This window comes from Colobus angolensis, unplaced genomic scaffold, assembly GCF_000951035.1.
Source record: "Colobus angolensis palliatus isolate OR3802 unplaced genomic scaffold, Cang.pa_1.0 Scaffold376, whole genome shotgun sequence".
NCBI lineage: Eukaryota > Metazoa > Chordata > Mammalia > Primates > Cercopithecidae > Colobus > Colobus angolensis.
Window position 1 is genome coordinate 340,975 of NW_012117110.1, and position 20,130 is coordinate 361,104.

A 20,130-nucleotide genomic window follows, 5' to 3' on the forward strand; every position below is an offset into this window, starting at 1 on the left:
TAATTTTCTTATGTCCACCAAGAAATGCTAGTACAAAACTAGATAGATAGGAGCTACTCCATCTGTACGGAATCAACAGGAGCTCAGTTTTCCCTCAAGATGAATAATTCACATATATCTAACTTCTTTATCTAGATGGGAAGGTCTATTGCAATCTGTCAGTAAAACAATTTTTATAAGAAATTAGTAAGTTGAAAGGGAAATGCTACAATATTGGAATGGGAGCTGGAAAATACCATTTGATTTGAATTTACAATGCACCACAGACTTTACCTTTTGGTTTATAACACGGGATGGGAATGACACATTCTTCTTTGATGTGTAATTTCAGTTGTGGATTGCAGCCCCCAACGTGCTCTCCACGGTGGTTAATACACAGAACAACCCGGTACCGTAACCCTCGGCCACAAGTCACTGTGCACTTCAAAGAAGAAAAGAGAAGCCAATGCATTATTTTTAAGAGAACCACAAAGGCAATATTTTATCATATGCAAAGGAAAGCCATTAAACTACATAAATATTAAACACAAAAGACTTTTAGACAAATATGATGTAAGGAAGGGTCCCGAGGCTAATTTTCTGTGATGCTTGTATTTCAGGGCCCCTCTTTTGTACAACCTTGTTCTACTTCTCAACTGAAAAAGTATTTAAGGTGTGATCATAGTTCAAGAAAATTAAAAATGCCCTGAAATCTTACTGCTCAAATATCAAAGAAACTTGTTACAAGTTTTCTCAAGTTTGATTAAAAGTTTACATGACCCTACCCAAAATAATTTTTGAAGATGAATGAAACCTTTCTGAACTGTCAATAAAAATATAATAAAATTCTGATGAATTATGCCAGAAGATTTTTTCTATTCTGACTATAGAAGTCAGTCTTGCAAAACTGCTGTCATATAATGAAGCCATCAAAGATAATTCAGCCAAACACTATAGAAAAAAATACTACAGATGTATCCTGATACATCTATAACTATAACTGCCTGCAGTTAAAGTTAATAAAAACATGCTATGTTTTTCTGAATTTTTTTGCAGCATTTTTTTTCTTGGATTATTTGTTTATGATTTGAAAGTTACTCTTGCCTATGAGTGGAATGTTTTCATGTCATATAAAAATCTAGAATAGCTTTTCATTTATCTGTGTTATGGTTAGGCTCTGTATCCCCACCCAAATCTCATCTTGAATTGTAATCCCCATAATCCCCACTTGTCGTGGGAGGGACCTGAGAAGGGGTGATTGGATCAGGGGGGCAGTTTTCCCCATGCTGGTCTCATGATAGTGAGTTCTCATAAGATCTGCCGGTTCTATAAAGGGCTCTTCCCCCTTCATGCTCTCTCTCCCTCTCCAGTGCTGCCTTGTGAAGGAGGTACTTACTTCTCCTTCACCTTCCACCATCATTGTAAGTTTCCTGAGGCATCCCCAGACATGTGGAACTGTGAGTCAATTAAACCTCTTTCATTTATAAATTAACCAGTCTCTGGTAGTATCTTTATAGCAGTGTGAGAATGGACTAATATAATCTGCATATTGGGGAGTATATATATGTATGCATTTAAAAAATTAATAGACTATATTTTTTGAGGACTGTATTGGGTTTACAGAAATATTGAGCAGACAGTACAGAAAGCCCCAATATTCCCCTTCACCCTTTTCCCCCCTATGATTTTCCCTATTATTAATGTCTTGCTTTAGTGTGATGCCATTGTTACAACTGAGGAACCCATATTAATGCATCATTATTAACATAACTAATACATCACTCAATATATAATTATTAAATATTATCATTATTAAGTCCAGAGTTCACAATTAGTTGTTGTCAGCTTTTTAAAATTTGTAGTTTCTTATAATTTCCTTTCTTATTCTAAATAAACATTCTCTTCAATACTCAATATTTGTGTTTTATATTCTTGTTTTTGAGGAGTCCCCTCAAATCTGTACATGCTTCAGACCCCACCAATTCTGGATCCACCCCAGGGAGGGGCTGAGAGTTCTTGATTGCCTTTGGTTACCTGCTATGGGACAGGCACCTCATTCATTTGTTATCTCATGAATCCTCCTGACCCACTTCTAGGTCAGTAGCTTCAGGCTTATTGAACAGATAAGCAAACGGCCCACCATCTAAGGATCTTGCTCAAGGTCACACAGTTCCTAACAGGCAGAGTGGAATTCCCTCCCAGAGCCATCTACTGCCAAAGCCATGGCCAAGTCACTGCTTTAAGGAGCTTGAAAATTATTTTCTGACCCCCTAAGCAATTTTGTGCCTGGGTATCCCTGGGGACAAGTTTCAAAGACATGTTTTGAGGATATGGAGGCTTTTCTCAGTGTACGCACATTAGGCAGAATATTGGGAAATCTCTTTAGTTCATGATGCCACTCTTGAAACCACTGAACAAATACTTTAATGAGTTCAGTGAAGTTTGAGATTACCCTGTTTTTGGAAAATTGACTCACCTACCCCCTAATTTATCAATTCGAGATATATATAATATTGAGTGGCTGTTTTAGCCAAGAAAGAAAAAATTTCACCCAAAGAGAAAGAAAACAGTACAAGATATAACTATATTACAACTGGTTATTCGAAAGGAGCATCCTCTCCTTTTAAACCACCCTTCTGGGAAGCCAGACACTTCCCCCAATGGCATTGTCAGTGTTTACAACAGTTCCAGAACTCCTCTGTGGACCTCCATATGTCCTCAATGATGGAAAATCCTCATCACTGAGAATATCTTTGATTTTTGAAAAAAGTGAAAAGTATTAAGGGTGAAGTATGGTGCATGAGAAGAGCTAGTTGATTATCCTCTATTCTGATAATACATGTAATGATAAAGTCATGATATTTATGGGGATAGAGGGTGATATAAAAGCTCTAAAGCCAACATAAAACATATGACTAGGACTTATGAGAGCTGAAAACAAGCTCTGCAGTTGTAGAAATGATGTTAATTTGGGGCTGAGAAAGTGAGAGTCCCTAATGTCTCAATAACAAATCCTTTTGCAGCTGAGATGATATTCTTTGCTTTCAACAAAATAGAAGACTTAAATTGCCAGCAGACAGATCCTTAAAAATAATTTTTGATGATAGACCATCACATGAATTTTGGCACATAACTCAAGAGTTCAAAGAACCGAACAACCTTGCTAAAATAAAATCCTTCCGTCCCGGTCTATTGATTTATGTGAACAGGCTTTCCCAGTGTATACATGCAAAGCCAAACAAAACAAAATAAGAAACCAATAGTAAAAATGAATAATAAAATCATTGCTGAACATGGCTCATTCTGGTGATGGACCATTTTTTAAGCTCCACTTATCTTCTATAAAGATATATTAATGCATGTACATGATGAACTAAGTGTGTATTCAAATGAAAATGTAGTTTTTGTGTTATTCTTACTTACCAAACTTTGAAATATATATATATATATGTTATTTTGACTGTGTAAAATTAACTCAACTCAGAGGAATATTTTAAATACTTAGGGCCTTATGGCCACAGGAAAGTAAAATAAATTAATTTCAATGATCATATATATTTTCTTGGAGAGAAGTAGAATACTGTAATTAAAAAAAGACTTTAAAGCATAAAAATACATTATATTAGAATAAAATTCTGTGGGGAAAGTAGATTGCAAATGTGAGTTCAAAGGGAAAAATATGCACAACATCCAAATTGTTAAAGAAGAGCTCGTTCCTGTATTTTTTAAATGAAAGATGGCAAAGACAGAAATTATCATGGCATTTAAATTCCACTAGACAGATTTTTTTGAATGCTACAACATTCTTATTGTAAAATGTCAACATTCACAACATGCTGAAATGATATTCTTTGTAATTATTTAAACTTGTGATAGGAAATTTCAAATGTCAACCTAAATATACATGAAGAAATACGAAATTCTCTAATCTTCTTTTTAGGGAGTATGTGACCAAATATTAATTGATAACTTCTTTCCTAGCAAGTTTGAATAAAGTTCTACAGGGTAATGATGTTTGGTCTGGGAATATCAGAAAAAGATTGATACGGTCTTCACCTGACACTCATTTATCCTTCAAGTTCAAGTGCTGCCTCCTTTCTGAAGCTTTCCTGACACCATCAGGTGGAGTGAATCATTCCACCTTGTGCCTCTGAAGTACTGGGCACATGATACTACTTATGCACGATACTATACTGTATCACAACTTTGTTTGCATGAATGTCTATGCAACTAGATTCTAAGCTTTTGGGTGGTAGGAGCAAGTTGTATTTACTTCTTAGCACGGTAGCTGAAACATTGAATAAATACATGAATAGATATATTAATGCATATATATGATGAACTAAGTGTGTGGGGAGATCACTTAAGAAAGCTGGAGAAACTTGAGTCAATTACATCTCACTCTCCAGAAAATTAAAGGATTAAGATTAAATTATTAAATACCAATGTCTGCATTTTTCATCTTTGACTAATCCAGCTGCATTTTATTTGTTCTGGAGGCTTACTCAGTCATCTCTTTAGAAAGTGAAAACTACGCTAATTTGACATGACCCCTGTTACACCTCCAGGGTGTTTACCTTCTTCTCTTTTCTTTTATATACAACTTGACCCCACGGATGATTTCTAAATAGGCTGCCCGCCTCTGGTCTTTCTCAATGTTAGGCTATCTTGCCTCAGTTACTTAAAATATATTATGTCTTCACAAAAATTGTGAAGCTTCTTAGTAGCTGCTGGATCAAGGACACACGCTTTCATGTCGTGTCAGCATTTCCAACTTAATCTTCCAATTCTTAGTAACATAGCTCATCTCTTCAAATCTTCAACTTCAAGTCACTTCTTGTCATTACTGCCTTTGCTCAGCCATCTCTGTTTGGCCATCTCCCTAACACTAACCCTAACCCAGTGATGCTTCTCAGGTTCTTGCTTGTTTACATTTGTCAAAGAATTTAAAGAATTTAAATTTTAATTCTTGCTTGTTTAAATTCTTCAAAGATGGGTTAAGCACCACAGGGGCAACAAATACTTCCTGACTGACTCTGCTTCAACATTCATTCTTTATAGATTTGTTCTATACAGTACTTAATATTAATTATGCTGGTAATTATATGGAAATATTATTATTAATGTCCTTAATGTTAATTATTTTTACCTATGATGATGCTTGTGGTCTTTCTTACCTTGTCCTCCAACTGTCTTCCTAAGCAATTTGGAGTAGGAACCATGCTCTTTTACCACTTTTTTTGGTCTCCATGCTGTCTAGTACCATGGTGGGCATATAGAAAATATCCCTTAAAATATGAGAATTAATTAAAAGTGGCATATTCTCAAATCTTACCTGAGACCACTCCATGGCAATCCACTTGGGGCAATCAAACAGATTACAAGTTTGCATAACCTTGGGTTTGGGTGCATACATGCACTTCCATTCTTCCACTTGCAATATCTCTCCATGCATGGATTCCTCTACACACACAAAGCTCCGTCTCTGAATCCCTCCTCCACAAGACACGGAACAGGCAGTCCAAGGATTATGTTCCCAGCTCAAAAGCAAACAAATAAAATTATATTATTTATTTGTTGTTTGTTTGTTTCAAGTTTGCAAAGATGGTGGCAAAAAATATGGCCTAAAGGTATCAGTTGTGGTTCAGCTGAATGAGCCTGGGACTGGGAGTCATAAGACTTTACTTTTTTTTTTTTTTTGAGACAGAGTCTTGCTCTGTCACCCAGGCTGGAGTGCCATGGCACAATCTCAGCTCACTGCAACCTCCACCCCCCAGGTTCAAGCAATTCTCCTGCCTCAGCCTCCCTAGTTGCTGGGATTACAGGCATGTGCCACCATGCCCAGCTAGTTTTTGTATTTTTAGTAGAGACAGGGGTTCACCATGTTGGCCAGGCTAATCTAGAACTCCTGACCTCGTGATCCACCTGCCTCAGCCTCCCAAAGTGCTGGGATTACAGGCGTGAGCCACCATGCCTGGTCTTTTTAAAATTAATTAATTTTTTTTAAGATGGAATCTCTTTCTGTCACCCAGGCTGGAGTGCAGTGGCAGGATCGTGGCTCACTGCAACCTCTGCCTCCCGTGTTCAAGTAATTCTTCTGCTTCAGCCTCCCAAGTAGCTGGGATTACAGGCACCCGCTACCACGCCCAGCTAATTTTTGTATGTTTTAGTAAAGAGGGGGTTTCGCCATGTTGGCCAGGCTGGCCTTGAACTCCTTACCTCAAGTGATCTACCCACCTTAGCCTCCCAAAGTGCTGGGATTACAGGCATGTGCCACCACACCCGGCCAAGACTTTATTCTTAACTGCCACACACAATCTCTAGTCACAAGGTACTTAGCTCCTCACATCTGGGGTTTTTGTCAACTGGGAATAATATACCTTCCCTATTTAACCTTCATAAGACCATTGTGAAAATTAAATCAATTAAAATATATAGTGTGGCTGCATCTTCAAACTGCCTCTAAACCGTAAACTACTAATGGACAATATTATTAGAGAATCACAGAAGCTCAGAGTCAGGAAGGACCAACTACTCATCTTGGTTTAAAAGGGGATTAAAATTTCTGATTAATTGCAACACTTGAGCTTCTGCTGATACTCAGTTGTCCAAGATAGGCTTGACAGCTCTAGCGATAGGGAACATCATCTTTTGAGGCCGCCTAGTCCATCTAATTGTTAGAAAGATTTTTCCTATTCTTGATTTGAAGTCTGTTTTCCCTTAGCTCTGTAAAGTATCTAATATCTAAACCTCAGACATTCTAGGCTATTGCAACAGATGCTACAATTCCTAGCAAACTACTTAAATTGCAAAAAGGAAAAGGAAACATATAACTCACCGAGGAAGAGGTTGGAAGTGGTCGTAGGGCATTATCTCTTTAAATCCATCACTACAAATGAAATCATTGTGAGAATATCATTTCTATAATAAATTAACACATTTATTAATTGATTAATATAATATTTGATATCCCAAGAGACACAGCTCTTTCAAATTGGAAACTAAAAACGTCAAGTGTTATCAACCACTCTCAAAAATTCAGCCACTGTCTCTTTAATTGTCAAGAATATCTACAACACAAATTCTCCAGTTCTATTTGAAAATATAGAAAACTAAACTAGCAGTATATTAATTAAAGGAAAAATTACCTTGCAATTTAGATAAATTTATTCCTTTTTATAATCATTACTCTCTTAATGTATCAGTGATATTAACACACTGTCATATTAGTAGGATCTTCAAAAACCACTTTATTTCACAGAATTTGTCCTTTGAAAGGTCTCTATTAATAATTACGTTCAACCAGGCTTATAGGAAATGGGCAGTTTAGTAACAGGAAATGAAATCCACTGAGAACGCTTCCTTTTCCACTTGCACACTTCTTCCTAAGCCAGCTGGCAGATATCTGGAGGATTCTGGGACTTGATATTGTGCTGTTATTTTAAGGTATTGTAGTAAGCCAGGAAACTTCCCCAGGCAGTCCAAGTCAGCAGGTACTAAATTATGCAACAGGATAGTTTACGCATAGCTTTTTTTGCTTTGGCATTAAAACTTTTTACTTCCTTGCACAATGCATTATTTATACTGAATTTAATGTGAACACTTCAAAAGCCAAAACATGATAATGGGTGACCTAGTTTAAAAGCTAAAATGGTGAGTGGAAGATATTTATGATTGGCAGATGGACTAGACATTGTACTTGGATGAAGAGAGCAGGAGATGTTCAAAAAGTTCATTATAAAAAAAAAACTTAGGAACACATAGCCTACAACAAGAGAAAGCTAGACTGACAAGAGAAAGCTAGACTTGTTTTGTCACAGTTTAGAGATAACAAAAAGCAAAAGAAATGAGGCAGATTGCCTTTCTATATCTTGAACAAATGTACTGAAATGCTGCCAGTGTATAGCAATTCTAATCTGGACACTCATTAGGAATGTATCCTAATTCCTATGCACCATAGTTACAAATGTGAATGTAGGCACCTGCCACCAGTAGACAAAGTCAGGAAATGGAAATGTATTGCCCTGCAAAGATTGCTCAGTCTCAGTTGAAGCTGATTTGTTTCTTTATGAAGTAAAAAGGGTGTGGACAATGACACAAACCTTGATGGGCAGGGATCCATGCTGCATTCCTTCAGTTTTGGTTTTGGTTTTACATTTTCAGGGTAGTAGTGACAATAATGGTCAGGAACTACCCTCTTCAAGCGGATATCCACACATTCAGCAGAATTGAGCTGATAACCTAAAGTGTTAGAAAAGGAAAGTCTGAATATTGCATCCGTTTCATTTTTACGTAGCAGAGTTATCACTTGCCACACACTTTTTTTTTTTCCTCTTTAAGAAACTTAACTCAGTGGTTCTCAACCCTGGCTCTATAACAGAACCACATGGAAGCTTTTAATATACTCTAATGCCCAGGTTCCTTCATGGTCCAATTAAGTCAGAAGCCCTGTCTCTGGGATCCAGGAAAACAGTACCTTTTAAAAAAGGTTTTCAGGTTCTTCTCAGATGACTAAAATGCGTGGCCAAAATTGAGAACGACAACTAGTACCGACTGCAGTACTCTCAGCACTTCTAACTAAAAAATTACAATAGTCTCCTCTCAAGAACTATTTGCAGCCCAGGTGCAGGTGAGTTATTCGTTCTCCTCAGTTCATTGTCTTTTCTCCTTATTGTCATCATGGCACTGTGCAAGGCCCTTCTCTCATTTCCATATAATCTTTCTTCTTCCCTTATTGACACTCCCATTCCAATCCCCGCAACACACCTATTTTGATTTGTTGTTGATATGTCCTTAAATATGCAACTGTCTTATGTAATGCTGTTGTTTTTGTGTGTCTGTTTTTAACTTAATAAATGATAATGTGTTTTAAATCTTGCTCCATTTTCCATTTTTCTCATTCAACATCATGTTTTTGAGAACTACCCTTGTGCTGGGTGATTGCTGGGTTGAACACTTCTTTCATAACATTATATAATTTGCATATGCAGTACCACATTTTACTCCTCTGCTCCCTTGGGATGCCACAGGCACCTGCAATACCAATAAGCTTTCCAAATGGGGAATTAAGCATTGTCTATACAAAAAGAAACAAAATCCATCTCCCCATGTCACTACCCAGCCCTCGTCTCACAAGCCTTCGAACAGAAGGAATGAAGACTTATTCCTGATTCTATTAAATCTAATTTGTAGAGTTTCTGAGGAAAGTGAACATTACAAACAGATGAGTGCTATAAATTTAAAAAGCAAGTCACAAAATGATGCTTCTACTTCCTTTTTTTTTTTTTTTTTTTGAGACGGAGTCTTGCTCTGTCACCCAGGCTGGAGTGCAGTGGCCGGATCTCAGCTTACTGCAAGCTCCGCTCCGCCACCCAGGTTTACTCCATTCTCCTGCCTCAGCCTGCCACTAGCTGGGACTATAGGGGCCCACCACCTCGCCCGGCTAGTTTTTTTTATATTTTTTAGTAGAGACGGGGTTTCACCGTGTTAGCCAGGATAGTCTCGATCTCCTGACCTCGTGATCCGCCCGTCTCGGCCTCCCAAAGTGCTGGGATTACAGGCTTAAACCACCGCGCCCGGCCGCTTCTATTTCCTGAAAGATCTGATTCCAAGTTTCCTGTCACTACATAAGTGTCTTGTTAAGTTAAACTTTTTCAAAAAAAGGTAATTTTTCAAAACTAGAATGAGCTCTTTAGGAAAGAAAAAATGCCCAAAGCCAAGCGCTCTGCCTCTGCCAGTTGGTCTAAAGGTTTCAAAATACATTTAAAGTCCTGATTGTCGAGAGGAATCTGATTTTATAAACCACTAGACAGCTTTCTACAAGACATGGCTTGGATGTAAGCCAAGTGCAGAAGGACGGACTGGTATGCATTATAAAAGCAAGGTTGAAACCGCGAGAATGAAAATCCAAATGGAGTCAATAAAATGTTACTTGGGTGCCAATATCTGCCAGAAAGTTGACGCTATCAGATGGCAATGGCAATCTAGGTACTTTATCCAGATTGATCGATCTCAAGTGTCTCACATCGACAATTACAGAGGAAGACTATGAAAGTCCATCCAAGTACCCCAGTACCTTAGAGATCAATGAACTAATTTTCTTGATTATCCAAAAAACTCTGAAATTCCATTCACAGACATCACACAGATTTGATTACTAATATAATTAAATTTTGGTAATGCTTTCCTTCTGAGTTTTATGTGTGTGTTTTATTTTCCCCAAAACAAATACAAAATGAGATTACAGCTCCTTGAGTCAGAAAAAAAATATATTTGTTCTAAATAGAAATAGACTTCTAAATGAAAACAGGGCATATACAGGCGTTTATAATTTGGGGAGAGACAATTAATTTTCCTCTTTTGTTTTATCACAGTTTAGAGATAACAAAAAGCAAAAGAAATGAGGCAGATTGCCTTTCTATATCTTGAACAAATGTACTGAAATGCTGCCAGTGTACAGAAAATGGCAGGCACCCCAAAAGCAGCCTAAAAAATCTCCCTTCTGTTCTTACATCCACTGCTATCTTTGTTGACGATCTCACTGCTAACTGCTCATGCACATTTATAGTTCCAGCAGGACTGACTATGTCTTTCCATGGGCACCCAAGTATGGGAAACACCTATTCGCTTCCCAAGAATTTAATCAACTGGACTAAGCTGAATCCCACTATAAAATGTCTCCTCTGCAGTAGAAAGTGTCTTTTATCTTATGGATCCAAATGTGAACGTCTCTCTGAATGACTGTGTGTAAGAACAAAGAAATAAATTTTTTTCAAAAAAATAGATGTTTGAGCCAGGCGTGGTGGCACATGCTTGCACTCCCAGCTACTCCACAGGCTGCAGTGGGAGGATGGCTTGGGCCCACCAGTTGGAGACCAGCCTGGGCAACATAGTGAGACCTCACCTCTACAAAATATTTTTAAAATTATCCAGGCATGGTAGCACATGCCTGTAGTTCCAGCTACTTGGGAAGCTGAGGCTGGAGGATTGCTTGAGCCCAGGAGTTTGAGTCTAGCCTGGGCAACTTAGTGAGACCTGCCTCTAAAACAAACAAAAGAGAGAGAGTGATGTTTGTTTTTCTGCAGAGTAAGAGTATCTAAAGAGTCATAAGTGACCCAAAGATGTAAAGGAGCCTTTGCCTCATAAAAATGCTTGTAACATTCAAGAAAATTCAGGAGGAATTGAAAATAAACTGAATGAATGTCAGAGCTGGTAGAAACTTGAAGATTACTTACTCCACTGGTTTGTTTTCATTGTATTAATTTTGTGATTGTGCTCTATTTGTGACAAGGGATAGATTTCCACTTAAGGTAGTACTATTAAATTCTTTTTGTGAATATGTTTATTTAAGTTGAATAAATGTCCCCTTAAAGAAAAATCCTTAAGTAATTAACAGTGCAGGAATAACACAGATATGGCAAAAATAGTGATGGCAGTATGGCTCCAGCTGCTATCCAAAGACACTGGCTTAAAGAGGCAATGTACACTTTGTGGTACACACAAAGTGGAGTATGTACCATCATCTCCTGGAGGATTAACCATACCCTGGGGTTTCTGACTCAGTAGGTCTGTGGTGGAGCCTGAGAATCTGCATTTCTAGTAAGTTCCCAGGAGATGCTGATGCTACAGGTCCAGGAAGCCCACTGTGAGAATCACTGCTGCAAGATCATAATCAAGTGGTCTATTGCCTCAAACCTGGCCCTAGGAAGAACTAACTGGAGAACTGGGGAGATTCACTTTTACTTTCTTTCTGTGGCACTATTCAGTCTTCTCTTCCATTCCTAGGGATGTAAACTTATTCTTGGGCCTGGGCTGCCCAGTGCTTCCCACAAAAGTGCCTGCCCTGTTGTGTCAAGGGGAGCCTAAATTCCAGAAGAGAGATCTGCCTGCATATTTACATTAACCTGGCACTGACTGAAGAGCCCTCCTTCATATACCTGTAGTTTAAAGGAGATAGGTCAGTTTCTGACTCTAAGTAAATTGATATTCCGTAGGCTTCAAGGACTGAAAAGATGTGGAGCTAGGCTGGGATGAAGGAGGATTTATTCTAGCTCTTCAAACAAGACCATACCTGAGCCTGCATACCCTGACCTGGTCCCAGGTGGTTTAGGGGAGGCACAAGGGCAAAGTCATTTAGAGCATGACTCTGGTATCAAGCAGACCTGGCACCAGATCCTAGCTGCACTGTTTATTAGCTGAACAACATACTACTGTATGCTCTTTACACTTTCTAAGTGTCAGTTTATTCATGTATAAGACAGAAATAAAAGAGACCTTCCTTAGGGTTTTCTTGAAGAATAAATGTGATTATGAGCAACTAATCCATGGCTTGACACATGGTAAACACCTAGTATTACCACCTGGTACTCTAAGGGGAAGCTTCAACATAAATCCCTATTCTAGGAAGTCATGGTTCCTGGGTTGCATGCATTTATTCTTTGATTTGAAAGGTCAGTTCCGAAAAAGAGAATTCTTTTGACAGTAGCTCTAGTTGCCTCCTCATTTGGTCCAGGGAGTTGCCAGTTCTCCGTATCAAACGGACAATTATCTTCCACCAGAGCATGAAAGATGCTGCTTTTATAGCATGTGTGGAGCCCTGGATTACACTTGTCCTAAAACCTTCCTCAATTGACTACGAAAATCTTGAACTAGGCCGGGCACGGTGGCTCACACCTGTAATCCCAGCACTTTGGGAGGCCAAGGTAGGTGGATCACCTGAGGTTGGGAGTTCGACACCAGCCTGGCCAACATGGTGAAACCCTGTCTCTACTAAAAATACAAAAATAAGCCAGGCAAGGTGGCAGGCACCTGTAATCCCAGTTACTCAGGAGACTGAGGCACGAGAATCGCTTGAACCTGGGAGGCGGAGGTTGCAGTGAGCCGAGCATGACACTGCACTCCAGCCTGCGACAGAGCGAGACTCCGTCTCAAAAAAGGAAAGGGAAAGGGAAAAGGAAAGGGAAAGAGAAGAGAAGAGAAGGAAAGAAAACCTTGAATTAAGCAGACAATAAGCAGGACTTTCCCCTTAACACTTAGTAGAGATCCTTTCTCTTTTTAATAAGCTTATACTCTTGCACCTGAGAAGAAAAAAGTTGTAAATCTAATGTTAGAACCAACATACCCATTGACTCGACTAGGCTGGGCAAGTCACTCCGTCTTTCTGCTTCTCAGATTTTTCATACAAAATTAAAAATAATACATACTTTAAGGGCAATCAAGAAGAGAAATGCAGTAACACACGCAAACAAGTTTGTTTACAGTTTTTTGTTTTTTGGAGGGTTTTTTTGGATAAAAGTAAAAAGTGTTTTCCAAATCCAATTTTGCACCTGTCTTCAAGAGGAAACGCAAATGCGTCTTATTCATTAACACCATTGCATTCAGGCTGCTGAGTAAGGTGCTGTGTGATCAGACATCTCTAATCACCATGCCAATTTTAAAATCAGCTTCAAAAATGCAAATGTGTAATTTCTCTAACTCTGAGCTCTAAATATTCATGAACAAAGCCTGGGCCTCACCTCCTCCACATGTCACAGTGCAGGGAAAGAAGTCAGTTTGTCTCCACTGATGACTGATGGGCTGGTAAAAGAAGAACTGAACCATGCTGTCTTTGGCTGCAGTGTACCTGGTCTGGACAAAAAGAACTGTGAGAACACACATGCAAACAAGGAGCTAGTGCTTTCCACACCTTTCAGAATAAGATAAATGTTTCTCATGTATGCAGACAACCACCCATCCATTAGAAAAACTATGGGGCAGGATTCCAAGAAGTTTAAGATGTGATAACATTTCATGAAGATTTGTCATAAATGGGGGCTCAGGTGATCTTCTGCAAATCTCCCTGGAGTCATTTTTCCAGATAATTCCATGCCTGTGAATGGATTCACAAAAAATGTAGGTAGACATTTTTTGTTTGTTCATTTCATATTGTTTTTCTTCCTGAAACATTTGATATTAATTTTCATGACAACAAAGATTCAGAATTGATTTGGGTTTGCTCACAATATAGCACATAGTGGAGGCTCTTACATTTTTAATAATAATATATTTAAGCACATCCTTCTGAAAAATTCTTCTAGAAGCACAACTGCAAGAACTCGACTTAAGTGTACAAATACATGGTGTTTAAACAGTCTAGTATCTAATTAAAAGGAAATGGGGACCAGGCACAGTGGCTCACATCTGTAATCTCAGTACTTTGGGAAGCCAAGGCAAGTGGATCACTTGAGGTCAGGAGTTCGAGACCAGCCTTGCCAACATGGTGAAATCCCATCTCTATTAAAAACACAAAAATTAGCCCAGCATGGTGCCGCATGCCTGTAGTCCCAGCTACTCAAGAGGCTGAGGTGGGAGAATCTCTTGAACCACTGTCTCCAAAAAAAAAAAAGGGAAATAGGGCACCAATGAGATAATATATGTTAATTAGTTCCATTTAACCATTCCACAATATATACATATTTCAAAACATCATGTTATACACTATAAATATATACAATTTTTGTCAATTAAAAATGCTAAGAAAAGATTAATGTGGCCAGCACAGTGGCTCATGCCTATAATCCCAGAACTTTGGGAGGCCAAGGTGGGTAGATCATCTGAGGTCAGGAGTTTGAGACCAGCCTGGCCAAGATGGCAAAACCTGGTCTCTACTAAAAAGTACAAAAATTAGCCGGGTGTGGTGGCATGTGCCTGTAGTTCCAGCTACTCCGGAGGCTGAGGCAGGAGAATAGCTCGAACCCGGGAGGCAGAGGTTGCAGTGAGCTGAGATCGCACCGTTGCACTCCAGCCTGGGCAACAAGAGCAAAATTCCATCTCAAAAAAACAAAAAAAAAAGAAAAGAAAAGAAAAGAAAAAACTAATGTGTTAGAAAAACCAGGCCAGGCACAGTGGCTCACACCTGTAACCCAGCACTTTAGTAGTTCAAGGCAGGAGGATTACTTGAGGCCAGAAGTTTGAAATCAGTCTGGTCAACATAGCAAGATCCTATCTCTCCAAAAGAAAAAGTTTAAAATTAGCCAGGTGGGGTGGCATGCACCTGTAGTCCCAGCTATAGCTATTGCAGGTGCTGAGGCAAGAGGACAACTCGAGTCCAGGAGTTTGAGGCTACAGTGAGTCAAGATCACTTCACTGCACTCCAGTCTGGTAAACAGAGCAAGACTCTGTCTCAAAAAAACACAAAAAAGAAAAAGAATAATCTCTAAAAAATGCAATTGGAAAAAAAAAGAAAAAAAAACAAGAAATAAAATTAGGATAAAAAATTTTAACAATAAAAATAAATATGGTGGGCCGGGCATGGTGGCTGATGCCTGTAATCCCAGCACATTGGGAAGCTGAAGTAGGCAGGTCCCTTGAGGTCAGGAGCTCAAGACCAGCCTGTCCAACATGGTGAAACCCTAGCTCCACTAAAAAAACAAAAATTAGCTGGGTGTGGTAGCGCATGCCTGTAATCCCAGCTACTTGGGAAGCTGAGGCAGGAGAATCACTTGAAACCAGGAGGTGGAGGTTGCAGTGAGCCGAGATCGCGCCATAGCACTCCAGCCTGGGCAACAGAGTGAGACTGCATCTCAAAAAATAAAATAAAATAAAATACATGCAGTATTATAAAATATATTTCATATGAGAAATGCTATATTTAGTGGAAGAAACAACTTATCAAAATAATACAGTTTAATTTTTAAGGGAATTTTAATTAAGAATATCAATAAATCTGCTACAATATTTCTTTAAAAAATAGAGATAATAGACAAATAGAATGAAGAGGCAATATTTAATGATATAATCACTTAGAATTTCCTAGACTTTAAGAAAGACAGAAGTCTCTGTTTCAAAATGTTCATTGAGTTCTAGACATTTTAAAAAATAAAACAAAAAGCATAAAGAAAAATCCTAAATGCTACCATAAAGAAAAATATGATTACCTAGAAAAATGTGAAAAATCAGATTAACATCACATTTCTCACAAAAAATATTGGATTCAAGAAAACAAAGTCAAGTCCTCAAAGTGATGAGGGACAAGAATATTGGATCTAGAATTCTATAACCAAGTTATTAATCAGTAATCAGTTATCAGTTATCCATCTATAATCAAATGATCAATCATTAATCAATGAAATAAAGATATTTTCTGACACAAAATGTTTCTGAAACTTTACCACTCAGAGATATTCACTGGAAAAAAAGAAAAAAAAACTACTAAAGAATGTACCAACTAAGAACTAATATAAATACAGAAGTAGTGAGATGCAAGAAGCAATAACGATTAAGTAACTCAGTAAAGCTTATGAGAGAATCTAAACAATTTTTTGTTTAGATTTTTAAAAACCACTATTTTAAAACATTTTAAAATAGTGGTTTTATGTATTTAATTACAAAATGGTATAAAAATTCCAGACACGAGATGTGTGTGTAGGGAGGGAGAGGCAGAGTTATGGTAATGGAGTGGGGACAGCACAGTTTACAGAGATAGGATACACTGCTAAGGAGCTTTGTTTCTGGCTGTAGCAGGACTGCTTGTTTCTGATGAATCTCCCCAGGGAGAATAAGTAAAAATGCTGCATAAAATTTTCTTTTTTCTTTTTCTTTTCTTTTCTTTTTTTTTTTTTTTCAAGATGGAGTCTCACTCTGTTACTCAAGCTGGAGAACAGTGGTGCGATCTCAACTCACTGCAACCTTTGCCTCCCAGGTTCAAGGGATTCTCTTGCCTCAGTCTCTGAGTAGCTGGGATTACAGACCCACACCACCCTGCCTGGCTAATTTTTGTATTTTTAGTAGAGATGTGGTTTCGGCATGTTGGCTAGGCTGATCACGAACTCCTGACAGCAGGTGATCCACCTGCCTCGGCCTCCCAAAGTGCTGGGATTACAGGCATAAGCCACAGCGCCTGGCTCATAAAATATTTTTAGTGTATTTTAACGCATCAGAAAACTACCATGCTAGTGAGGATTTGCAGGGCTAAGATCACAGACATAAAAGAAACTTAGAAACGTAAGCAAATTTGGCATGACGTTTGGCTCTACCTTTTTGCTCAAGGCATTTTCCAGTTCACAAGTGGTGGCTGAGCAGTTGAGAAACTGGACAAATCTGTCATCAGCCTCATGTAGTGGAAAGTAAACACCTAGAGCTCAAGGCCTTCCAAGGTGTCAGGTGTTGGTAAACACCCCAAGTTCCCAACCCAGGACCCCAGAAAGCTCTATCACAGGAATAAAGTAAACTGGAAACAGGACAACCTTCAAAGGGAATAAAGCCCTGGTTCAAGTTATTTCAATTCCTTGTTGGATAAAGATGACTGGTTGCTAATCTAGCTGTCTTCTAGAAGCAAAAATAAGATATCCAAAATAATCTAGTTGGAAGAGTATTAGACTGAAGATCTAGAAGCAAAAATAATCTGATAATTTTTAAAGGGGATTTTAACAAAGAGTATCAATAAATCTGCTACAATCTCAAATTATATCCACAACCTTTCTTCTATAATATACAGCACAAACTTTAAAAATAACTAAGAATACAAAAAACAAAATTTAACAACAACCCAAAAAAGTGAAAAAAAATAGACATTATAAACATAGTGACAGGAAATCCAGATATTGGTATTAACTGATGAAAATATAAAAATTTAAGTACACCATTACTACCTCCTGCAACCCTGGCCTTGGCTTCAGTCTTGTTTCCCCGCAGGAGGGGCCTAGCAACACCTTATGCTTTTCCTATGATCATAACATAACACTTATGTTATGGAACACAGCCATGGGCTGTGTTTTTCAGAGAACTTGGAATAAGATTAAAATATTCAAGAAATCAAATTATAAGATGGGGAATTTCACTGGAAACAAAGAAGCTATAACTAAAATGGAGATTCTAGGAATAAAAGATGCAATAATTTAAATCAATATCTCAATGGATGAACTTAAAAGTAGATTAAAATAGACTTTGGCAAGTATTTTATAAAGAGCCAGATAGTAAACATTTTAGGTTTTCAGGCTACATGGTTTCTGTTGCAACTATTCAACTCTGCTAGTATAGTGCAAAAGTAGCCATTGATAATATGTAAACAGATAGGGGTGGCTGTTCTGATAAAACTTCATTTACAAAAACAGTGATGGCCTGCTGGTCATAATCTGCTGATCCCTGAATTAGACACACCTGAGCAGAGGATCAGTTAAAACAAAAGATGAAAAGAAAGTGGAAATGAGACAAATTGGATACAGGTAAAGGTATAATTACAGTGCCAGAAATACAGAACAAAGAGCTTGGGACAGAAGTTAATCTAAAGAGATAATAAATGAGAATCTGTCAAAACTGATGGTGGATCCCAAGCCACAGATTCATGAGACACCTGGACCTCAAGCTGAAGAAAGGCACTAATTACACCATAGCCCAACCGATGAAAACCCAAACCAAAGGGAACACACTTAAAAGCAGATGAAGAAAAAGGACAAATTACCTTATAAGGAACAAAAAGAAGACTGACAGCTGACTTATCTACAGAACAAATTGAAGTCAGAAGACAACGGGGAGATATCCTCAAAGTGCTGAAAGAAACATTTTATAACAGAAGGCTGGATTCACTAGTAAGATGCAATGATTCTAAATGTGAACATACCTAACAACCTAGCCTTAAAATATATAAGGCACAATGCACAGTCATGGGGTAGTTTTAGCACATCTCTCATGATAGAATAAGCAGACAAAAATCAGAAAGGTAATAATTTTGAATAACACTATTACTAAACATGACCTAATTGACAAACGTAGAACACAACAGAAGACTACAACATCACATTCTCCCAAACTTTGTTATATTCTGAGCCACAAACTAAGTTTTACAAATATTGAAATATTGAAATAATATAGAGTATGTTCTATGACCACAGTAGAATTAAGCTATAAAAATAAATTTTAAAACAGATTACTGGAAAATTCCCTCATGCTTGGATGTAATACTTCTAAATAATCCACAAGTCAAAGAATATATAATTATGAAACTTACAAAGTAATGTAACTGAATGATGAAGGAAAGCATTTCATATCAAAATTATGAAATAAAATATAAGGCATGCTTTAAGAGAAATTTGCAGACAAATGTATACACTTTAGAGAGAAAAGATGGAAATTAATGATCTCATAATCCATCTCAAGAAGTTTAAGAAAAAAACAGCTAATGGGATCTAAAGAAGTAAGAGTGGACATAATAAAGATAGGAGAAGACATTAATGATATGGAAAGAAAACTAGAGTAATACAGTTATGAACCCAAAAGTTGTTTCTGTGAAATGTCTAATAAAATTGATAACCCTCTGATGTGACTGAGCAAGGAGAAAAGAGTAGGCACAAATAGTCAATATCAGGAATGAGAAAGAGGACATACTACAGGATGTTCAGAAAGTGAACAAATAATAGGAGGATGCTATGAAAAGAAAGTATGCCAATAACATTTTAAAAGTTAGTTGAAATAGACAAACTCATTGAAACAAACGGACATAATCAATAAAAAAATCTAAAGAGTCTGTATCTTTCAAAGACATTAAATGCATAATTCTAAATATTTCCTGGTGCACACTGCCAAACATTTAAAGAAAAAAGTGACGTCAATCGTTTGCAAACTATTGCAGATAATAAGAGGAAACACTTCTAAACTTGTTTTATAAAAGCAGAATAAAATGTCAAGACCCGAAAAAGGCATTCCAAGAAAACAAACAAACCCTTTCCTGCACATAGGTACCAAAACAACAACAATAACCTTAAGTAAAATAATTTAAAATCACATCCAGTGATATATAAAAGGATACACCTTTTTACAAACAATAACATAATAAATACTAACAATAAAGGCTATTTTTTTCTATTTTTTAATTTTTTTATTTTTATACTTTAAGTTCTAGGGTACATGTGCAAAACGTGCAGGTTTGTTACATATGTACACTTGTGCCATGTTGGTGTGCTGCACCCATCAACTTGTCAGGACCCATCAACTCCTCATTTACATCAGGTATAACTCCCAATGCAATCCCTCCCCCAATCCCCCTGCCCATAATAGGCCCCGGAGTGTGATGTTCCCCTTCCTGAGTCCAAGTGACCTCATTGTTCAGTTCCCACCTATGAGTGAGAACATGTGGTGTTTGGTTTTCTGTTCTTGCGATAGTTTGCTGAGAATGATGGT

At 37.7% G+C, this 20,130-nt stretch overlaps 1 protein-coding gene across 2 annotated transcripts in view; it reads right to left on the reverse strand.

Moving 5' to 3' along the window:
• ADAMTSL3 (ADAMTS-like 3) overlaps positions 1-20,130 on the reverse strand; it is a 418,202-nt gene that overhangs the window by 160,559 nt on the left and 237,513 nt on the right. For both annotated transcript variants that reach the window (XM_011953860.1, XM_011953859.1), the window contains exons 10-14: positions 13,494-13,605; positions 8,082-8,220; positions 6,818-6,868; positions 5,315-5,519; positions 274-421 (exon numbers count right to left, since the gene is read on the reverse strand). In XM_011953860.1, coding sequence (XP_011809250.1) covers positions 274-421; positions 5,315-5,519; positions 6,818-6,868; positions 8,082-8,220; positions 13,494-13,605 — 655 coding nt within the window. The remainder of the gene's footprint in view (positions 1-273; positions 422-5,314; positions 5,520-6,817; positions 6,869-8,081; positions 8,221-13,493; positions 13,606-20,130) is intronic.